Genomic DNA, 23153 nt, shown 5'->3' on the forward strand with positions numbered 1-23153 from the left:
ACACTCCGATATAAAAGTTTTGAATAAAACGACTTTGAATTAGATTTTCCATTCTTTAGCAATAAATTGAAATTTCAGGACATTTTTTTTGGTTTTTGTCAAATAACTCCCAAATTTTATATGAAAGCAGTCTTTTCGAGTTAGATGGAGAAAATCTAGATAAAATTTACTTAAATTCTATGCTAAGAGTTATATGCACTCCGATATAAAAGTTTTGAATAAAACGACTTTGAATTTGATTTTTCGTTCTTTAGCATTAAATTGTTTGAGGACATTTTTTTCGGTGACTTTTTGTTTCTCAATAGTTGATATAAATTTTGAATTTTATATATATATATATATATATATATATATATATTTCCAACTTCATATCATCAGTTGTTCAAGCATTATTTTACTTACACCTACACCTAATTAAAATCAAAGTAACCAGAGTTCAAGTACCAATAATATTTTATAATTGTTTGTTACCTTCCTCAGGAAATTAAAAACAGAGAATTTACGACACAATGTCGTGTCTGACAATCATCACAAGTGTCATTAGATTTTTTAAAATTACTATTATGATAGAACCGAGAGTCATGCTCTTGATATTATGTTAATTCTATTGTAAGAATGATTTTGCATTTTTCGAATTCGGGATCATAGTTCACTAAATCTCATCTTGCGTGTACGAATTACTTAATTATGTAATAGAATTGAATTAGTAGAGAAAAAAAAAACAGTAAAGGACTTCTGGTTTGCTTTTTTATGATCCCCTGATCTCACTTTACTTTGGTTCAAGGCGACATTTTTTAGTCGTTTTGAATTTTTGATAAAATTCTTGTTCCACAACTATTGTGAGAAATTAAATGTCAATTAGATGAAATATGAGGAATTTAAATTAAAGACAAAGTTAATATATATATATATATATATATATATATATATATTATTTTAGTTCAGAAGTCGGGCATTACATCAAAAATAGTATGAGAGTTTTTAGAAAATTATTTAAAATCCATACGTTTCGGCTAGCATCTTAGCCTTCATTCAGTGGCAATCAATATATCATAAAAATTAAAACTAAATAATAATAAAAAAAACACTTACACTTTACCTGTTTTATTTGGATACAAAATTGTGTTTTTTAATTATTATTATTGTTTTTCTATGAAATTTCTTACATATTTATTTAGTTTTAATTTCTATAGTTATATTGATTGCCACTGAATGAAGGCTAAAATGTTAGCCGCAACGTATGGATTTTAAATAAATTTCTAAAAATTCTCATACTATTTTTATCGATGTAACTACCGCCTTTTAAACTCAAATAAAATATATCAATATCAAATTCAAAATGTATTTTAGTTTGAGAAATTTTTCAACAATAGTTTTACCTTACTTTACAATATTTTTGTTAATTATTTTATGATATATTTCTGTATATTTCTTATGTAATTTTTTGTAATTTTGTCCACTAAAAAAGAGTTAAATTGAGACTTGAAACTTTAAAAATTTTAAGGAACATTTTTCAACGTTGAACAGGAAACATATTTTTGAAATGTTTATTTACAACCAAATAGTTTAGAAATGAATAGTAATAACTATTTATTATGTACGTTTCGACACTATATGTGTGTCATCAATCAGCAGGTTAACAAATTCTAAAAAATGTTTTTAATAAGTTTAGAAAATTACAAAACTACTAAAATATATAACAGATATTATCAAATAATAAGTACATACAAAATCAAGAAAAAAACAGCACACAAATTTGAAAGATTTTTTTAAAGGAAATAATAGCAAATCAGTAGAATAAAATAATAAACTAAAAGTTTAACAATAAAATTATATTGTTAGTCACGTGATTAACAAATTATAAATTTTAATAATAAACTTTTATTATAGAATTTTATTGGTTTGTGTTTTTTATTGAACGATGTCTTTCAATTTGTGTTTTTCCTGGTTTGAATTTGTTAAGGTGCAGAATGATGGCACACATACAGTGTCAAAACGTACAGTATAAATAATTATATATATATATATATATATGTGTATGTGTGTACGTTTTGTATCTAATTTATACAGAAATCTTAGAAAGGCAAAATTACCTATTAAAATATCGAAGTAATTGCAATTGATTTGTATTTAGGAATAAAACGATCTTTAAATCTTTTAGAATATAAGAAAAAATATTTCATTTCTTAAAGTATTTTTCCTTATAAGTTCCTTGGAATTATTTATATTTCATTTGTAAATTTTAAAAGTTATTTTCTTGATACTTCTATTTTTAAAAAAAATGGTAGAAAATAGGGTTAATACATTCATTTTTCACAATAAGTTTTCCTAAACTTGCTCCAAAAATGCTAGAGTACAATATTCATAATTTTCAGTTGAATTAGTTACAATATCATTGTAATATGTAATACAATTATTATTTATTAACAAATATTATTTTAATTTTTAATAAAAAAATTGTTAAAATTTTTCATTTTTTTATAACAACTTACTATATTGTTACTTGAATAAACGATTAATGAACTTTCTTCAATATTAACCCCTGTTACCCATTAAATAGTAAGGGCAATAAAATCACGTATAAAAATGTGATTATAATTTTTTTTTAATACCAAAGGACCGGTTTGTTTTTTTTATAACCCTCTGATCTTATATACTTTAGTTCAAGGCAAGATTTTTTAGACTTTCAGATTAAATTCCTGTTCCACAACTATTTTGAAAAATTGAATGTTAATCAACTCTAATATAATGAATATAAATTAAACAAAATTTTGAAATATATGCATAAATATGTACACCTTGTATATAATTTATATTGGAATCTTAGAAAGGCAAAATTGGATTTAAAGTTTAAGCTGATCTGACTCACTTTGATTCAAGGCGAAATCTTTTAGGCAGATAAAATTCCTGTCTTTGAAAATAAATATTAATTTGAATTAGATACAATTTTGAAATATTTGCATATATTTGTACAATTTGTATGTAATTTATATTGGAAGCTTAGAAAGGCAAAATTACTTACATTTGATTTGAAACGTTCACTTAAGTGTACACTAAATTAGTGTAACATTCTTTTTTGAAGGATTTGGTTTTTGGCTTTTTATAAAATTTGATTTTTCATAATTCTCTGATCTTACTTATTTTGGTTCAAGGCTAGATTATTAGTCACTTTGAATTTTTGATAAAATTCCTGTTTCACAACTATTTTGAGAAATAAATATTAATTAGGTGTAATATGATGGATATAAATTAAACACATTAAGTTTATATATATATATATATATATATATATATATATCTGTGTGTGTGTGTGTATATAATATGTTATTATCTTATTGAAAGGCTTATGAAAGGCAAAATTACTTATAGTAATTGTATTTTGATTTGAAACATTAACTTTAATAGAATAGATATATTTTTTGAACAGCACACAAAAATATGAATTCGTATTTCTTTGTGTTACGTAAGTTCCATTTCACCAGTCTCATATTATTTATATATATATATATATATATATATATATATATATATATTTGTATCTATGTAGGTATAAATATGAGTTTTGAAGAAGACGTAATAACATACAAAAAATGCAAAAAGATAATCACATTCTACTTTCGCTCTTGGATTTTCAAATATAATTAATAATCTACAATTACATACATATATATGTGTGTGTATGTGTTGTTTAAAAACATTATTAAAATATAAGTTTTGAAAAATTAATTTGGTTTTTATATTTACTATTATATATAAAGTTTTATATTTACCCATTTGTTTAATTATACATCCAAAATTTTTACATTACTTTCTCCATATATTTTGATGTAAATTATATATCCTGATTTTAAGTCGTATTATTTCTGCATACTTAATTGTCCAACATTTTTTCTAATTCATTTACTCTTGTATCATCCATATTTCTTATTTAATTTTTTTTTCATATTTTCAACCAGACTTTTTTTTATAAGTTTTGTTCTTTGTTCCAATAAAATCGTCTCCTATATAATTTTATTATTATTAGCACATTTGGAAATAATTTTTTCTCATAAGTTGCAAGATATATATATATATATATATATATATATATAAACTAAATTATACTATTATATTATACTATTATATTTTATATTATACTACTAGAATTATTTAAATAATATTATCTTTGAAAATATTAATTTGAATTTATTCAATTTGAAATTAAATTAATTTTTTGTAATACCTGGATAATATTTGATACTTAGCCCTAAAAAGTTTTTTTTATTAAAATGTAATATTTGTGGTCTTACATCCTTAATAAAGATTGAAAGAAATTACCTTCTATTATATTCTGGAGTTTCTTTTATTGACGAATCCTGGGCTTGATTACTTTTATACAAAATTTTCAGTGTATTTGCTCATTATTTTCATCTAACTTTTGTATCCATTTGTAGAAATAAAAAATATAAAGTTTTTTATATCGATTCCATATCCTCATAATCCGCTTGTAATGTCTCTAAGGCTTGTAAAACATTTCGGCCATATTTAACTAATAACTTATAAGAAATAACTATTACTATAAAACAGTATAGACTATATAATAACATTGTTAGTTTAAAATATGTGAGTAAAAACTTACTAACTGCTTTTATAAAGAAGATCGAATAGCATATTCGTTAAATATATGATTAAAACTTACAGTTTTGCAAAGTAATTAACTATCGAATGGCCTTGGTAGATTAAAATATCTGATAATGAGTAAAAACTTACTTACTGTTGGCTTCTGTCTTTAGCAATAGAATATATAACATTTATTTGTTTTCCATTACACAATAAAAAGCGTAAACTATTGAAGCAAATATTTAAAACACAAACATTTCTTCATTCCATTTCTCTTTATCAACTGACATTCAACCGATCGGAAAAGTGTACAAGAAATTGCGCCAAAAGTTAAGATGTGAAGTTCGCAGAAAACCTTTTAAGCTCGTACCGGGAAAGTGGCGGGATTTTTGACAAATGAAGTAATAATATATTATATAATAATATTCAATAATAATATAATAATGTATTATAACATAATTGTTTAATTTATTGCGTAATATAATATTTAGGAATCATTTTTCAATAAAATTGAATCAAAAAACTAAATTGATTAATTTATCATATTAAACAACTTCACGTATTTAACACAAATGAAACGTCATTGAATTGTTTCAAGCTTTGTGTAATTATTCCGTTAGTTTTTGCTTTTATTAAAGAAAATGGAATGCAAAAGTGATAAAAATCTTCAATAGCAGTTTATGAAGAACAAGTAAGTACATTACATTAGTTGTAAACTATATCAGGACAAACTAAATGATTCTATTAACAATCTTAGTAGTAGTAAGCTGAATAAACAAACTTTAGTAGTACCTTTTTTATGAACAAAATAATAACAATGTATTTATATATAGGTAGATATTGGTGACGATGCAACGAAAGAAAAGGACCTAGCAAGTAATTTATAAAATTGTTCCTCATAAATATTTTTTTGTGCATTCAACTTCGTGCAATTGAAACGTCCTTGAAATGTTATGCGTTTTGCATGATTATTCCGTTACATTTCGCTTTTATAAAAGAAAATGGAATGCAAAAGTGATAAAAATCTTCACGAAGAACAAGTAAGTACAGTACAGTTACAGTAAACTATACCAGGACAAATAATTTAAAGGATTCTATCTGCAAGGTGAGCAGTGAAAAGTTTTAGTTGTACTTAAACATATAATTTAGTTACCAATGGTTCTATATGAGCGTAATAATAATAATAATGTATTTATATAGGCATAAATATTGATAAAGAATGAAAAGGACTGAGCATATAATTTATAAAATAATTAAAACTGGAGATTCAACATTTTTATTCATTCAGTAAAATTGGAGAAACTTGCACCAACTTCATGCAATAGATCTGTCATTAAAATGTTCTATGTTTTGCATAAATATTCCGTTAGTTTTCGCTTTTATTAAAGAAAATGGAATGCAAAAGTGTTAAAAATCTTCAATAGCAGTTCACAAAGAACAAGTAAGTACAGTACCATAGTTGTAAACTATATCTGGACAAATAATTTGAATGATTAAATTTGTAAGGCTAGTAGCTGTAAGCTTTGGTAGTACCTAGTCAAATAATTCTGTCAACAATATAAACAACTAATAAAAATGTAATTATATAGGTAAATATTGCTGAAGTAGTAATGAAAGAGGAGGACTGAGCATGAAATCTATTAAACAAATAAAATTTGAGCTTCAACATTTTCACAGACAGCCAAAGTAACATAAAAAAAATACATATGAATATGTATGTACACACATGCAAGGTATTAAATTAACGCACGTAATTAGAGTCTAAAGTTCAGAAGCAGATAATCTGTACGTCATCTGTATGAATTAAGATACAATATAATTTAAAAAATCTATATTTAGATAACTACAAACAATTCAATTGTAAAGTCAACCATTTTAATGGACATAACCAGGATGTCGATTTTTCCTATAATTATTTCAAATCCGTATCAAGATCTGATGGATGAAAACGTACATACACGTATACAAGTAACTATACTTGTAATTTTAATATTAATAAGATATTAAAGATGAGTAATAATCACTTTATAATGCTACTAGATTAACTTCTCTATTCCTTTAATTATCTAACCAGTATATTTTTCTTTATCTCCGAATTACTGCCTATACAACTCAAGTATGAATTTAAAATCACAACGTGCTCTATGTGTGTGTGAGCGCGTATGTTTTTACATATGCGTTAACAAAGCTTATATCGTTTCGATATTAGAATGTACGAGTTAGTACGACTATAGCAATAGAAGAGAAAACATCGAGGATTTCTCGGAATTAGAAACAAATCTAACAATTCACAACACATTAAATAATCTCATATAACTTTATTAATATAAACGTACAAGTGCATCTAGTAAACTTGAGTCAATTTTAGAATAGTATTTTAATTATTGTGCAATTCCTTGTGATTGTTGTTAAAACAATGAGACTATAAATCATGTGATTGTTTATCTTGTACACGAGCCATTAATTTAGTTTTGATAATTTAATCTGCAAATTTTAGTGAAACAATAAACAAAAATGAAGTTTGATTGGATGCAGATGTTACAAAATTTCTATTTAGGCGAATTGCTTATGATGGGTACACAGCCTACGAGATCACCAAGAACGGTAAGATAAAGGATTTTTCAAAATATAATATATATATATATATATATATATATATATATATATATAATATATAGTATATATATATATGTATATATATATTTCTATGCATTTGCATTGACATTATTATGCATTAATAATATTTTGCATAATTAATTTATGTTTTTGCTTCATTTAAAGAGTAACAAAAAATAAAAATATGTAATGACAGTTAAATGTGTTAAAATTATAATATGCCAGTGAATTTATTTTATTTGAAATTCATTATTTCGAGTTGAGTTTGCACTCTGACGTAATTATTTTACGATTTGATAATGCTTATATAGTTTAAATTATTAATTGTGATAACTTAAAGTATATGTAACTATAAAAGATGACAGATTTTCTTTAATAAATAACGCAAAGTTTGAAATAATTCAATGACGTTTCACTTGTGTTAATTGCGTGAAGTTGTTGGCACAAATATAAAATTGTATCCGTTGTATCCGTAAAAATTAATCCGTTTTCGTAGGTGTGAAGTTTGTGCAAGTCTTTTCGAATTAATTAAATTTTGCCTGATGGACTCAATTTAATTTGAAAATTGATCCCAAAATATTATTTAATGCAATAAATTAAACAATTATGTTGTAATTTATTATTATATTATCATTTAACATTATTATATAATATTTTATTTTTCCAAAATCCCGCCACTCTCGATAGGAAAACTCAATGGGTTTTCCGCAAACTTCACTCATTAACTTTTGGCGCAATTTCTTGTACACTTTTCCGATCGGTTGAATGTCAGTTGATAAAGAGAAATGGTATGAAGAAATGTTTGTGTTTTATATATTTGCTTCAACAGTTTACGCTTTTTATTGTGTAATGGAAAACAAATAATTGTTATATATTCTATTGCTAAAGACAGAAGCCAACAGTAAGTTTTTACTCATAAACTACCAAGGCCATATAGTAGATAACACTATTCTGCAAAACCAGTGAGTAAGTTTTTACTTATATATTTTAAACTACCAAGGCCATTTCATGTTTTCTATAAAAACTGTGTGTAAGTTTTTACTCAGATTTTTTAAACTATGACATAGTTTACACAATTCTATAACTGTTATTTCTTAGTTAAATATGAACGGAAGCCCTAGAGCTTCCATAAGGTTTATGAAGATATGGAATCGAAACGAAAAACCGTTATTTTTAATATTTTTAAAAATGGATACCGGACAAGGAGATGAAAAATCAGAGGCATTTAACAGTCACATTCAAAATTTGAATTTGGTATAAAAATAGTTTGAATCTTCAGAAATTTAATATAAATCAATAAAAAAAAATTTGGGATTCTCAAACAGATATACTCCAGAATATAATGGAAGGTAATTATTATCAAACTTTTTTGTCAAGGTTTTCAATTTGCCTTCATTTTTAGGATTGAATGTTAAAAAAAGAATATATATATATATATATATATATATATATATATACAGTGCTGGATTTACAGTAGGGGCAGTCGGGGCTACTGCCCAGGGCGGCAAATTTTCGGGGGCGGCAAAATTTGGATAGTGAGAAGAAAATTATAATTAACTCACTTTTTTAATAACATTTTTAATTTCAAGAAATATAATTAACAAAACATTATGCAAATGCAATGCAAAATTTGGCAATTTGGCTAATATAAAGATTCGTAAGTGAGTTGAAACTTTAAGAAAAATATGTTCTTCAAATCTCGAGACCTCTTAAGATGACGAATTTGTGCACTTCCAAGCTCATAGCGATAAAAAAAATTAATTATGTGTCTTACGGCAAGTTACTGAAACTTTCCGTACTGAAAATTACATTTTATAAAAAGCTTTAAAATTTTTTGAAAAATGATAAAAATTGAATTCAAAGAAAAATTTTTTTATATGTCGAAATTTTTTGAAAATTATTAAGTTTCATCTATTAAACTTATTAAAATTAAATTTTATTTGAATAATTCGATTTCTATTGATAGCAAGACGTGCTGATTAGTTATTGGCCAAGACAGGTCCAACTGTTTCGGAAATACTGGCCAAAATGCCAAAAATAATAATACCGATTACTATGGCAAATACTTTTTCTTAGGACTAATCTCAGTACAAGAAAGCAAGCAAATTATTAAACTAACTTTTGAATAAGTTTCAATTTAAATAATTGGGATACTGATATTGTTATGGTATCGAACCAATATTTTATGACAAAATATTGCAAAATCAATAATATTATCATATTATTATGGATTATAATGTTATGTCCAATTACAATATTCCTATTACTAATAGTAACATATGTTACAAGTACTAAAAATCAGGTCAGTTCTATATTAGTAACATAAAAATTCAAAATAAAAAAAAATGATGGAAAAAAATACAATTGAACATAATATTATGATCAATAATAATATGATAATATTATTATCCAAACCATACACTTGTTCAAAACGTAATATAGACGTTCTTAAAATTGGACATTTTCAGATTGAAAAACAAAGATTATTTTAAAAGTTTTATTATATTGAATATTTGGACATTTAACATCAGCGTATTTTACATTTTTCATTACACATTTATATATTAATTAAATATAATTAATAAAATAATTAAATTGATAATTATTATACTTATAGCTAACAATAAGATGCAACTATTTTCCACACCACCCAGGAGGTATAGTTGCCAGGCGCGCTTTTTTTAATGTGGTGTCGCCGTACAAATTGAGTACAGCCCTAGTCCACTTACAAAATAACTTAAATTAATTAACTAAACCTAATTTAAGCCTAACTTAAATGACCCAAATGTAACATGAAAAATACCCCGCGAGATGATTAAATGTATATGAAGATCTTCTTTAGGAAAAAACCGTAGACGATGCAAGAACCTGCTAGAAATTAAAGGTAAAATTGTAATGTACTTTTGTAATTAAAGGTAATTTTGTAATGAAGAGAAAAAAAAAGAAAAAAAAAAACAAAAAAAAAGTATTTACATGATGTACCCCCCTAAGATCCACCATGTAAATACTTTAACTTCATAGGTTCCCAGCACTATGAAGCTTATAGAGGAGTGCATTTATAAAGGTCATAAAATTGTGTATTAAGTATTGTTATATGAATTAATTTTAAATAATTGTGAAAAAACGCGAAATCTATGCAAACTGGAAGGTCCTTGCCGTCTTCCCCACCCATTTTTAAAATAAAAAATAGTAAACTACCAGCCTAATGTATTCTAACCTAATTTTAACTTAATAATATATCCATGTGTACGTCCTCCAATTTTGTAGTCAATTTTCTGGTTGGTTCTAATCTTGTATGTATCTTCATCTCGTATGGATCTTGATGTTGATGTTTCACTGTATGTATCTTGATCTTGAATTATATCTTGATCTTGATTTGTAAATATTGAGGTTTTGCACTGTATATATCACGATATATCATTGTACACAACACTGTCTGGCACTGTATTTAACACGATTTTGCCCAAAATATATCTTATTTATAATATGTATATAAATCCGTCCACGAATCAAATATAAAGAATGAAAACGTAAATGGGGCCCCGATAAAATAATAATATAGTATATAATATAATAATAACATAGAAAATGATCGCAAAAAAACTAATATCTTATGATCTATCGTCGCATGCAAGTAAGATACATATCTTAATATAACAAAATAATATAGAAAATGATCGCAAAAAACTAATATCTTATGATCTATCTTAGCAAGTAAGATACTTATCAACATAACGTTCTCCTGGTCGTGTGCTCCTGGTGGTGGTAAAGTGGTCCATCCTACTTAGCAAAGTGATCTATCTTAGTAAGTAACAAACTTATCTGAATATAACAAACGTTCTTCTGGTCTTGTGCGCTCCTGGTTGCAAAGTGGTCCATTCTATCCTTGTACACTGGTAATCACTAACGTCCTGGTAAACATTCTTCCGTTTTAGTAATAGTGTTTTAGGATCTATTCCTCTGGTAACTTCTGTGTTCAACCTAAAATTCAAATTTTATTTAATTCTATCAATATTAAAAAGATTTGTACATAGCTCAGAGTTTCTTACCATGTCCTGAAAATTGCCAAGTTCAACCACTTATAAATTCAGCATCTTCCACCAGGAGACTCATTGTGCGACCAGTAAAAGTAAAGTTAATTCTTGAAATTGTGTTCATTACATTACGACACGAAAAGTAATCAAAGTAAGTTGAAAACATTATAATAGAATTTTATGAATCTAAAAAAAAATTATTTTTTTCCATGGGCCACTTAGCGAAATAATTAAAAAATTAAATTTAATAATAATTGCAAACAAATAATATTAATTGTTAAATTATGTGCATGGGGTTGCGGTGCTTCTGGGAAAACAACGCAGGGGTCCATACACTCAGAGATACAAAACAAAAATTATTCAATTAATAAATTAAATTTAAATGTGAAACCCGACTACTTGGACCTGCCGTGGGGGGTAGGCGGCAGGAACGTAGTTTCAAACGCGCAATTTTCATCATAATACGATTCGTTCGTATTTCGAAAATTAAAAAAAAAAAAAAAGTGTGGACCATGTACTCGAAATAACGCAAAATGGTAAATAAAAAATTACTTTTAACACTATATCAAATAAACTAAGTTACAATTAATATTAAAAAAAGTTTAATGCACAATAAGCCTCCGAAGTTATTATTCACTGCACATAACACTATTGGCACTGTATAAAATCTGAAAAGAAACGAACTACATTAAAAATTAATTAAACAACTACATTAAATAATTATAAAAAGTCAATTGCAAATAATTCCAACATAAGTTCAGATATAAATTTTAATGTTGTAATAGTTTTCTAATTCTAATCTTTTTTTCATTATTATTGACTTTGTAGTCAAATATATCAGCCATTTTCAATTAAAATTATTTTGTACAATTATTATACAATACTCATAGTTTAATGTTATAAAATTTAATAAAATTTATACAGGTATTTATTAAAATTATACATATATATGTATAATTTTATTAAATACCTTTTAAATTAAATTTAATTATTAAATAATTATTAAATTTATTTGAATATACATTTTAATTTAAATATTGAATTATTAAATGGAAAATAGAAATAAGAACATATGCAGTATATATTTCATATGTTCTTATTTCTATTTTTCATTTAATAATTTAATATTTAAATTAAAATGTATATTCAAATAATTGAATTTTATATCATAAAATTATACCTAAATTCTACAGTTGGAATTATTTATATTGTTTAAAATTTTGTATATTGTATAAAATATATACAATATACATTAGATACATATGTACATACATATATCTGTATATATGTACTTGCGCTTTGATTTGATTTATTTTTATTGAATTTTAATTAAAAAAAGTTTGAAAACCATTTTTTATTTATATTACTGGATTTACATTATTTTCAATATTTTAATATAATTTTGGCCAAAGAGTTATTTCAAAACCATTACAGAAACTCTTCGGCAAAAATTATTTTGAAATAGAAAAAATAACATAAATCGATTTATATAAATAATTAACGGTTTCCATTTTTTTATTTATAATTCATTAAACAAAATTAAATAAATCAAAACGCAAGCAAACACCATGCATAAATCATATATTCAAGAAACTGAATATATGATTTTTTTTTAGAAATTACTTGAAAACAGTTTTAGAATAATATTAGTTATTATAAATGACTTACCTTTCACTGTAGTAACTCCACGAGGTCTCAACACAAAAAGACTTAACATTGTTTCTGTGCCAGCTTTTATGGGGGCAAAAAGGCGCCAAAACAATATAAATCGTTACTCGTCATACTCGTTATGTCGTTATGTTTATGTCGTTACCTACATATATTCAAATTCAAATTCAAATCTTATATTTCTGTCATAGATCGTTATCAATGATAAAATCATTTATCTTTGGTTGTTATCTTATCAATAAATAGTTTTTGGTATTAGGCAATTGATAGCGCTAGTGTTGGCAAAATCACAGAAAACCTGTCATTGTTTATATACATTTGGATTTTTGAAGAAAATAAACAAATAAATTCAGTCTTAAAAGATTTTGAATATCTTTTGGAAAGATTATAGTGATTATATGGATACATATACCTAATTTTAATTAAGTCATAATTTAGTACATTAATATAAAGTGAACCTCTGGGTTTTCCTTTGGAAATTCTATGTCATTTGTCAAATTAATTACTCAATGTCTTTCTATGTAGACAGATTGTAATTTATAAGAAAATAAAAAAATAAAAAATGACTACATGAAAAATTTGTGTACTTGGTATGAAATTATATATACTAAAGATAAAATTAAATTTTAAAATCAAAATATATTTTCAATTTATTCAAGAGTTCTATTATACATGTATAATGCAGTGCAGTGCAATTTATTCAAGTGTTCTAAAATACATGTATATACAGTGCTGGATTTACAGTAGGGGGAGTCGGGACTACTGCCCAGGGCTACAAATTTTCGGGGGCAGCAAAATTTGGATAGTGAAAAAAAATTCTATACCATATAATTAAGTAATTTTTTTAATAACATTTTTAATTTCAAGAAATATAATTAACAAAACATTATACAAATGCATTGCAAAATTTGGCAATTTGGCTAATATAAAGATTCGTAAGTGAGTTGAAACTTTAAGAAAAATATGTTCTTCAGATCTCGAGCCCTCTTAAGATGACGAATTTGTGCACTTCCAAGCTCATAGCGATAAAAAAAAACTAAATTAGTGACGCACGTTCGAAATTTTTTGAAAATTATTAAGTTTCATTTATTAAGCTTATTAAAATTGAATTTTATTTGAATAATTCGATTTCTATTGATAGCGAAACGTGCTGATTAGTTATTGGCCAAGACAGGTCCAACTGTTTCGGAAATATGGGCCAAAATGCCAAAAATAATAATTCATTTTTTGAGAAACGGAACGTCCAATATCATTAAAAGAAATTTACATATATAGACAAAATGGAGAACTGATTAAGTTTGTGAAAGGCAGGTCTAGCGGTTTCGGTGACCCAATAAAAAAAATTGAAAGAGAAACATTTGGCGGTCAAAAATGATCATTAACCATATGCACATAAAATTATCAGATATTTTAATAATTTAAATTTTGTTTACATTTCTATGAGTTCTGCAAAATTATTTATCTGTTATTCTGCGAGGCGGCGCTTACTTACGCAGGCCGATCGCTTTAATTTTTTTTTTAAATTTTAATTTTTGGTGTTGAAAGTTTCAGCAATTTATCTTAAGGCACGATGCCAAGCATCACTATTTACACTATGTAATGCGTAATAATTTTTTTGCAATCAAATAGTTATTTTAATTTTAGAAAAATGATATATATAAACTATTTTAAGTAAAAAATTTAGGGATGGGGCGGCATTTTTGTCAGTGCCCCAGGGCGCGAAATTTCTAAATCCGGCCCTGTATATATATATATATATATATATATATATATTATATAACATGTATCAATTATGATGTTTAAAAATGAAATCTTGTTCGTTTTTGAACCGACGCCAAAACGAACTGTGTATCAAATCCTCAAGGTTCAAAAGACCTATGTTATTTTTAATCTCTGCGCCTTTCTCAATGATATATTTTATATTTCAAATTTATTTTAGCCCAGAATGGTTACACAAAATGGATACCCCATGGAACAACATAGTGTTACCACCGACGACGGTTATGTCCTTTCCATGCACCGGCTGCCCAACCCCGACAGGATAGGGGTTGTTTTTCTAATGCATTGCATGTTTTGCAGCTCGGCCGAATATGTTTGTCTCGGGAGAGGAAAAGCATTAGGTAAAATATTATTATTGATATTATGCATTTGATGAATGCACGTCGAATTACCAGCAATTCACATGTAAATTTTCCATTATCCATAAGAATCATGTGAAATGTATGATGTATGTATTATTTAAGATTGCTACAAAGCAAATCAATGAAACGAGAACAAATATTTAATGTAAATTCAATATTCAATGCACACGATGCCATTGCCCTTCCATTGTTTCGAATTTTAACACTCGCGGCCAAAGTGTCGTTCCAAATATTGAGTTTGCTCAAAGCAAACATTGTTACAATGTTACAAATTAAACTATTTTAATTATTAACACATTGGCAAAAAAACTAGGGCCTCTTTTTTCATCTAAATATACATTAAGGCGGTCCTTAATATGGATGTTTTCGAATTTCCTTACAAGTTAGCAAAAAATTACAAAAAAAAAATTGGTATATTTTATTAAATAAGTATTTACTTAGGAAGAAAAGAACCAAGAAACTTTTGTTAGAGTGCGGTTTTTTTTATCAATTTGGAAGCATTTGAGCTCCTGGGAGGAAAGAAATTCGAAAACATCCATATTAAGGACCACCCTAATAAAATGTATTTAATATTTCTTATAATTCGTGTAAATAATTATGAAAAATATATTGAATATATAAAAACGAGGACGGTTTTAGTTCAGAAAAATAAATTAAAATATAACCCCAACTTTATTAATGTAGAAAGAACCAGCAGTTACAAAGTTTGCCATTTTCAATATTTTTAATACAAATATCCTCAATTAATGCTATTTCTATCAATAATTCTATTCATTATGTAAGTTTCGACACATTATGTGTGCCATCATAAAAAATAAATTTTATCGACACTGTTCAAAGAAAAAAACTAATAAACTAAATATTGAATTATAAAATTATGTACTTTTTAAATGTTGTCGATTTGAAAAATGAGTTTTGCAATAAGTGAAATTTTGACAATTTAGTAATCGTGTGACAAACTACATAATTTCATTATTTACTTTTTATTTTATTATTTTATTTTATGCAATGTTTTGGTTTATTAATTTTTAAAATTTATGTGTGTTCATTTGTTTTTTACTGGTATAATGATGTTTCTTTAAATTTGTTAAATCTTCTAATAATTTTGCAATTCAAATATATATATACATATATATATATATATATATATATATATATATATTATATATATTTTAAATGTATATATATTTATAAATGTATAATTAATACCATGTTTTAGAAGATGTATCTCACATAGTTCTGAAACGTCGATAGTTTCTTATATTTTTCTAAAGAACTGTATAAAGATATATAATTCAATCCTTACAAATATGTATATGTATGTATATATATATATATATATATATATATATATACATACATATACATATTTGTATATGTATGTATATATATATATATATACATACATATACATATTTGTAAGGATTGAATTATATATCTTTATACAGTTCTTTAGAAAAATATAAGATACTATCGACGTTTCAGACTATGTGAGATACATCTTCTAAAACATGGTATCATTAATTAGAAATAAATAAGAATATATTTTTATAAAATCAAGGAATGAATTATATAAAAAATTAGTGGTGAAATAAAAAGTTATGATTAAAAATATATGTAAAAAGGTTATTTGTTTGCATGACTAATATAAATTCAGTATATGATTTAATAAATAATATATTTTTTTAACACAGTAATTATATTAGAAAATAAACAAGAATACCAGATTTCTTTAAATAATATGACAACTTGTAGAATTTAGTAATTAAATAGTGTTATACTTATATTAGTCAAACAGGTAAATAATTGGTTTTCATTTCTATCATTGTAAACTATTTTTACGATTTTGTTTGTAAACAATTCATTTAAGTAAGATAAATTTTTTAATGAAAGTTTTTTGGTTCAAAGTTTTGTTGTTCTTATTTATTTGTTAATAATAACCATGTTAATATAAAATATTATGTAATAAATGTATATATATATATATGTATATAATATATATATATATATATATATATATATATATTATAAATAAAATTATGGATAGAAAATGCATTAATTGTGGATATACTAGTCATTTTGAAATTATTTGTTAAGAATTGGCACGTATATATACTAATAATATATACTAGATTTTGTATTTCTTTTATATTTATGTTATTTATTAATTGTACACTGTACATATATGTATTGAATATAGAATGAATTTATGTTTTACTTTGGGAAGTTCAAAATTGAAAAATACACATTGAAACATAACATAATCATAAAAGAAATACAAAGTCTATGTACACATAATGTTATCTGAGATGTAATTACCTAATATTATTTAATGCCCCTATGGGTAATAAAAAAGCTACCGTGTTTGCAATCTATTTATACTTTTTTTAAATCTTTAATCAAGTGAATTAAATTTAATTTATTCGCTGCCCATATAACCCAAACCTAACACCAGAACAAAACAAACACACAGTAAATTTTCGTCCGTTATATTTGAAATGTGCTAAATTAATTATGCATTCCGTTGTCGGTTGTGCAATAGACGGTCCTCTCTTAGAAATGTGTCTAGAAAGCCAGATTTTATCACTTTATCATTCTTTCTATTTACAAAAACAAATTTCAGAATTATAATACAAGTTATCATTTTATATCTATTTTCAGCTTATTTATTACACGATGCTGGTTACGATGTCTGGATGGGCAATGCCAGAGGAAATACATATTCCAGGGGACATAAGAAAATAATAATCCTGATATAAAGATTTTGGGACTTCACGTAAGATCATTAGAAGAATTAATTGATTTAAGTCTGATGGTGACTGATGTATTTTTTATTTACCAGAGGCATCACATTGGAATGTATGATGTTCCTGCAATGATTGACCATGCACTCAATGTTACTGGTGAAAATAGTTAAATTGTGAAGGAATATTGTGTATATATATATATATAATATTATATATATATATATATATATATATTATAATATAATATATAATGTATATATAATTATATATATATTATATTAGGGTGGTCCTTAATATGGACATTTTCGAATTTCCTTGCTCCCAAGGGCTCAAAACAATTCTCTAAAAGGGATAAAAAACAATTCTCTGAAAGTTTTAGCTTTTAATATTAACTTTTATATAGTGCGCAATTCAATTAAACTTCGTATGGAAATAGCATGGAAAAAAATTGAAAATTAAAAAAAAAAATTAGGTATAACTTAGCGACAAATTAATTAAAAGTGAAAATTCGTGTCATTTTTCATTGAAAATTCGACGCTCTGCAAAAATTTTGAAATTTTTTTTTGCTATCTAAAAGACAATATTAAAAGCTAAAACTTTCAGAGAATTGTTTTTTTATTAATTTGTAACCATTTGAGCCCTTGGGAGCAATGAAAATCGAAAATGTCCATATTAAGGACCACCTTAAATATATATATATATATATATATATATATATATATATATGTATATATATATGTATATATATATGTATAAGGATGAGATAACAAAATACTCTGAATTTTTAACTCCTAGTATTAATTATAAGATAGTTCGCACTCAAATCAAGGCTTCTTGGTTCTTCTTCCTAAGTAAATACTTATTTTATAAAATATATCAAATTTTTGTTGTAATTTTTTTTATTTATGATCAAAATAAGCAAATACAATGTTATTCTCAAAATTTTAATTCACTTGTGGCTAAGTTATAAAGTTCTAAAAAATAAATGAAATTTTACCGATGTTATTTCCAAAATAAATTTTGGTTGGAGTATTTTAGAAGCTAAAACTTTCAGAGAATTTTTTTTATCAATTTGGAAGCATTTAATGTATATATCACAAGATCAGGAAATAGATATTTGAATTTACCGGTAATCTGCACTATGAAGACAATTGGTCTGAAGTTCGTGTTAATTTTCATGTATAAGGTATTTGTGTGTTGGCTATTATGAATTCTCGTTTGAGTGTTTTGACAGTTAATCGTTGTGCGATTTTTGAAGTATTGAAGTAATTTAGTTAAAAGTTAAAAAATTTAAGTATGTAATATAATTATTGCATTATTAATCCATTATCTTTTACTAGGTTGCATTACGTGGGGCACTCGCAGGGCACGACTGCATTTTTCGTGATGGCTTCACAGAAGCAATCGTACAATTCTAAAATAGCCTCAATGCAAGCGATGGCCCCCATAGCCTACATGTCCCATTGCAAGAGCCCCTTCGTCAGACTGGCGGTCAGCGTTTTACCATTCTTACAAGTAAGTTAATAAATAGACATAGAAAATGTTTGAGAATCACAATCCTTGGACTTTGTCGAAAAATATCGCACAAGATTATCATAAAAAATGATTAAGTGTGATAACAGATGTACAGAGACACGTGTTATACGAAATGTCACCGATTATTTTGATTAGATTTAAAACGCAGTATTTATTTACGCAAAATTAATCTTTAAGACATCTACAATCATTTTGATCCTTGAACTGTCTCTACTGAATAAATCATTACCTATTACTCATTGTTTTGATGTCGAAATTTACTGATTAGAAGAAATACGTCATTATATTATTGCAATTGTAATACAGTGGTATCCCCGACTTGGGAGAAAAATTCGAAATACGAGCATTGAGCCAGTAAGAGTTTTCTAGAAAAATGTTAATGGCAAAATGAAAACAAGAATTGGTATGAATTTCGTCGGTTGTCGCAATGTTTTTCATACCATAGACATATTTTGGCTGTGATAGTAAATTATTTTACGGTTAGTCATTTCAATTACATATTAATATTATTTTCATGGTGTTATAACCATGAACTCTTCTTTTTTCTATGATTGTAACAATTTACCATGCGAATATATCGATATACCGATATCGATTCAAACGTTAAAATAATTATAATTGTTCAAACGTTTGAAATTTTAACTATAATTTATATAATATTGATTGCATGTACAGGTTTAATTGGCATTTTATTTTTATTTTTGTACATTTAGAAAATATTATTTACTTTTATAACCAAATAGGTCCAAAATAAGAGAGCCATGTCTCTTGGTTTGAACCAGGGCTTCTTAAACTTTTGTTATTCGCGACCCCATTCATAATTGCGAGTTTCTTGACGACCCCACACAATTATAAAATAGATATACGATATATAAGAGAAAGAGAAATTATTATTTTTAGATGATTTGTTTATTAGGTATTAGGTAAATAAATATGCATATGTCAATATATTGTTTTAGAATTCGTTGTAAAACATTCAAAAATCTAGATGTTGGGGTCGGGACTCGTAGTTTAAGAAGCTATAAAAGGATAAGAAGGTTTACTTTACAGTGAAACAGAAGAATTTGACGAAGGATGTAAATTTTAGCTAAGGGCCTTGTAATAGTTTTAAGCGTTTTGAAAAAACAATCATTAAATTAATATCAAATAAATTTATTTGTAATATTCGTATTTAATATTAATATTTAATATTTAATAATCAATTATTTTCAGTCATTAGAAATTTTAAAGTGAATATATTAACAAGATCACCAAAGAAATATAACATCAAATAAAAAATAACATAATTTCGCTGAATTCTTATTATTTGACATGAACAAATTGGAGATAAATCATCATAAAATATATTAATACTCAAAAGTAATTCAGAACTACTGAAGTTGTCATTATAATAATATGTAATTATTAATATATTTTATAATGTTCATTCTACAATATGTTCCAAAATCACAGATGATGATATATAATTATACTAATGTTAATACAACACTTAATTTTTTAAACAATTAAAAAGTGAATATATGTAGAAAATTGTTTTGAATGGTGAAAAATCAGATTTCTTTCTTTCATTTGATGTTATGATTTTATTCATATATTTTCATTGTTTTTTTTTTTTCAGAACTTGGCTAATATTTTCGGAGTTCGCGAGTTCCTGTCGTCGAGCGAATGGCTGACGGCGGCGTCTGGTTTACTGTGCAGAGACTCCGCCTGGACGCAGGCGGTCTGCACGGCCATTTTGAATTTCGTTGGAGGCTACAATGCAGCCCAACTCAATTCGGTAAGATAAAAAATTTTTTATTCGCTCCTATGTCAAATAACTCGTATGTTGAAGCAATTTTTCCATATAAATACATTATTATATTTCAGACAATTTTGCCATTAATATTTTCTAATACTCCTGCTGGTGGTTCTGTGGATTTACTTTTTCATTATGGTCAGCTGGTCAATTCAGGTAATAAAATTAGTAGTGTATGGCATCGTGCCTTAAGGCAAATTGCTGGAACTTCCCATACCGTAATGAAATTCGAGAAATTTTAAATATAAATTTATAATATTATTCTAAATATATTATTTCAAGTACTGTAACTTTCATTATTTTTTCCATCTTGTTATATCTGAGCGAATCAAATGTAAATCATAAATCAATTTATCTCCAGAACATTAACAATCGTCATTTCATTTCGAATTCAAGCCTAAACATAGTCACAGTCTAAACGCATTTGCAATAAATTCTGTGTGAAATTTTCACTTATACTGTACTCAAATCGGACGCTTAGTTCACTCAAAAACTGCAATTTTTTGCACATTTAGCTGTGTATCTTTGAAATGGCAGGACCTGTCTTTGTCAAAAACTAATCACCTCTTCTCCCAATCATTACAAATTGAATATTTTTTAGATCATTCAAATCCGATAGTCCGTTCTCTCAAAAACTTTCTGCACTCTTTGCTCCGTATCTCCGTAACAGTTGGACCTGCCTTTACCAAAAACTAATCAGCACTTCTCCCTGACAATAGGGATCGAATGTTTTATAAACCCTTCAAATCGGTTGATCCGTGCGCCCGAAAACGTGGACGAAAAAATGCGGTCATACTAAACACACACACACACGTACATACACACAAAAATCCTTTTTTTGAGGTATGTCGGCAAAATGTTCAGAAACCTTCAAAACGTCGAGAAATGCAAAAATTTTCATTTTCGATTTTCTGCCTATTACTATAACTACCCTACGGGAAGTTAATAATAGAATATATATAAAGGTGTTTATAATAAAAGAATATAAATATATCATTTGTTTTACAGGCAAGTTCTGTCAATTCGACTATGGCGAAGAAAAAAATTTAAAAGTATATAAATCAAGGGAACCTCCAGAATATGATTTGAGTAAAATTACTGCTCCTGTGATCCTCCATTGGAGCATGAATGATTGGCTATCAGACCCAAAGGTGAACATATAATGAACCTATCACACACACAAATAAATCACTAACGTAAGAATTATATCGGAAATCAAATATAAAATTATTATCATATCTTTTGCCCCTAGGATGTCGATATCCTGATGACCAAATTGGGCAACCTGGCAGGCACGTACCTGGTTGAGGATGCGGATTGGACGCACTTCGACTACACGTGGGGAAACGATGCAGACAAAATAGTCTACAAAAATATCATGGACACCATAGAAAGATATTCCACGAAACGAAATAGAATAATGAGGCACAAATATTCGAATGTAACGCTTACATGACAAATGTAATTATAATCTTGAATCGCATCATTTAGAACGATTAAGTAGGAAATAATTCGACAACTACGCCACTGTGATATATCAACATTCGCCAATTTGTCCTGCAGTCTTGTTTATAATGTTAAATATTAAATAGTCAATGATCTCAATAAGACACAATTACTTAGTGGATAACACTAGTAAGATTTAGTAGAAAGTTTCAATTTAATAGAATGTTTTCTTTTATTGTACTTAAGAGAAGAGTGAAACAATTTTTATCATTTGGCTGCTTTAAAGTACAAAACACACACATACACACAAAAATATATATAAAAGTTTTTATATACAGTTATAAAAAATGTTAAAAATAGAACTTGTTATTAGGATAATTAATGAAATAAATAATTGTGATAATTTGTTAGCATTTATATGCTAATAATGTATATGGTATATATATATATATATATATATATATTTCAACGTCGAAAAAACTATCAAAATATATATATATATATATAATATATATATATATATATATAATATATATATATATATATATTATATATATATATATATATATAT

The 23153-nt window shown here is 25.9% G+C and overlaps 1 protein-coding gene and 1 long non-coding RNA gene across 2 annotated transcripts; one reads left to right on the forward strand and one right to left on the reverse strand.

The window, feature by feature from the left end:
* The first annotated feature begins 7080 nt into the window (after positions 1–7080).
* Positions 7081–22882, forward strand: LOC113372681 (lipase 3-like). The gene is made up of 8 exons (XM_026613035.1): positions 7081–7203; positions 14857–15037; positions 17720–17801; positions 19146–19320; positions 20960–21118; positions 21232–21292; positions 22145–22287; positions 22389–22882. Exons 1-8 carry the CDS (start codon positions 7114–7116, stop codon positions 22590–22592), a joined length of 1095 nt encoding a protein of 364 aa, XP_026468820.1. The 5' UTR covers positions 7081–7113; the 3' UTR covers positions 22593–22882.
* Positions 10842–11446, reverse strand: LOC113372748. The gene is made up of 2 exons (XR_003366794.1): positions 11265–11446; positions 10842–11196 (listed from the first exon to the last, which is right to left on the reverse strand). It is a non-coding gene; the product is annotated as an uncharacterized LOC113372748 (long non-coding RNA).
* Positions 22883–23153: the final 271 nt, after the last annotated feature.

Source organism: Ctenocephalides felis, unplaced genomic scaffold (genome assembly GCF_003426905.1).
Source record: "Ctenocephalides felis isolate EL2017-DRISC unplaced genomic scaffold, ASM342690v1 CF-g0.4_SCAFFOLD_01604, whole genome shotgun sequence".
Classification (NCBI taxonomy): Eukaryota; Metazoa; Arthropoda; class Insecta; order Siphonaptera; family Pulicidae; genus Ctenocephalides; species Ctenocephalides felis.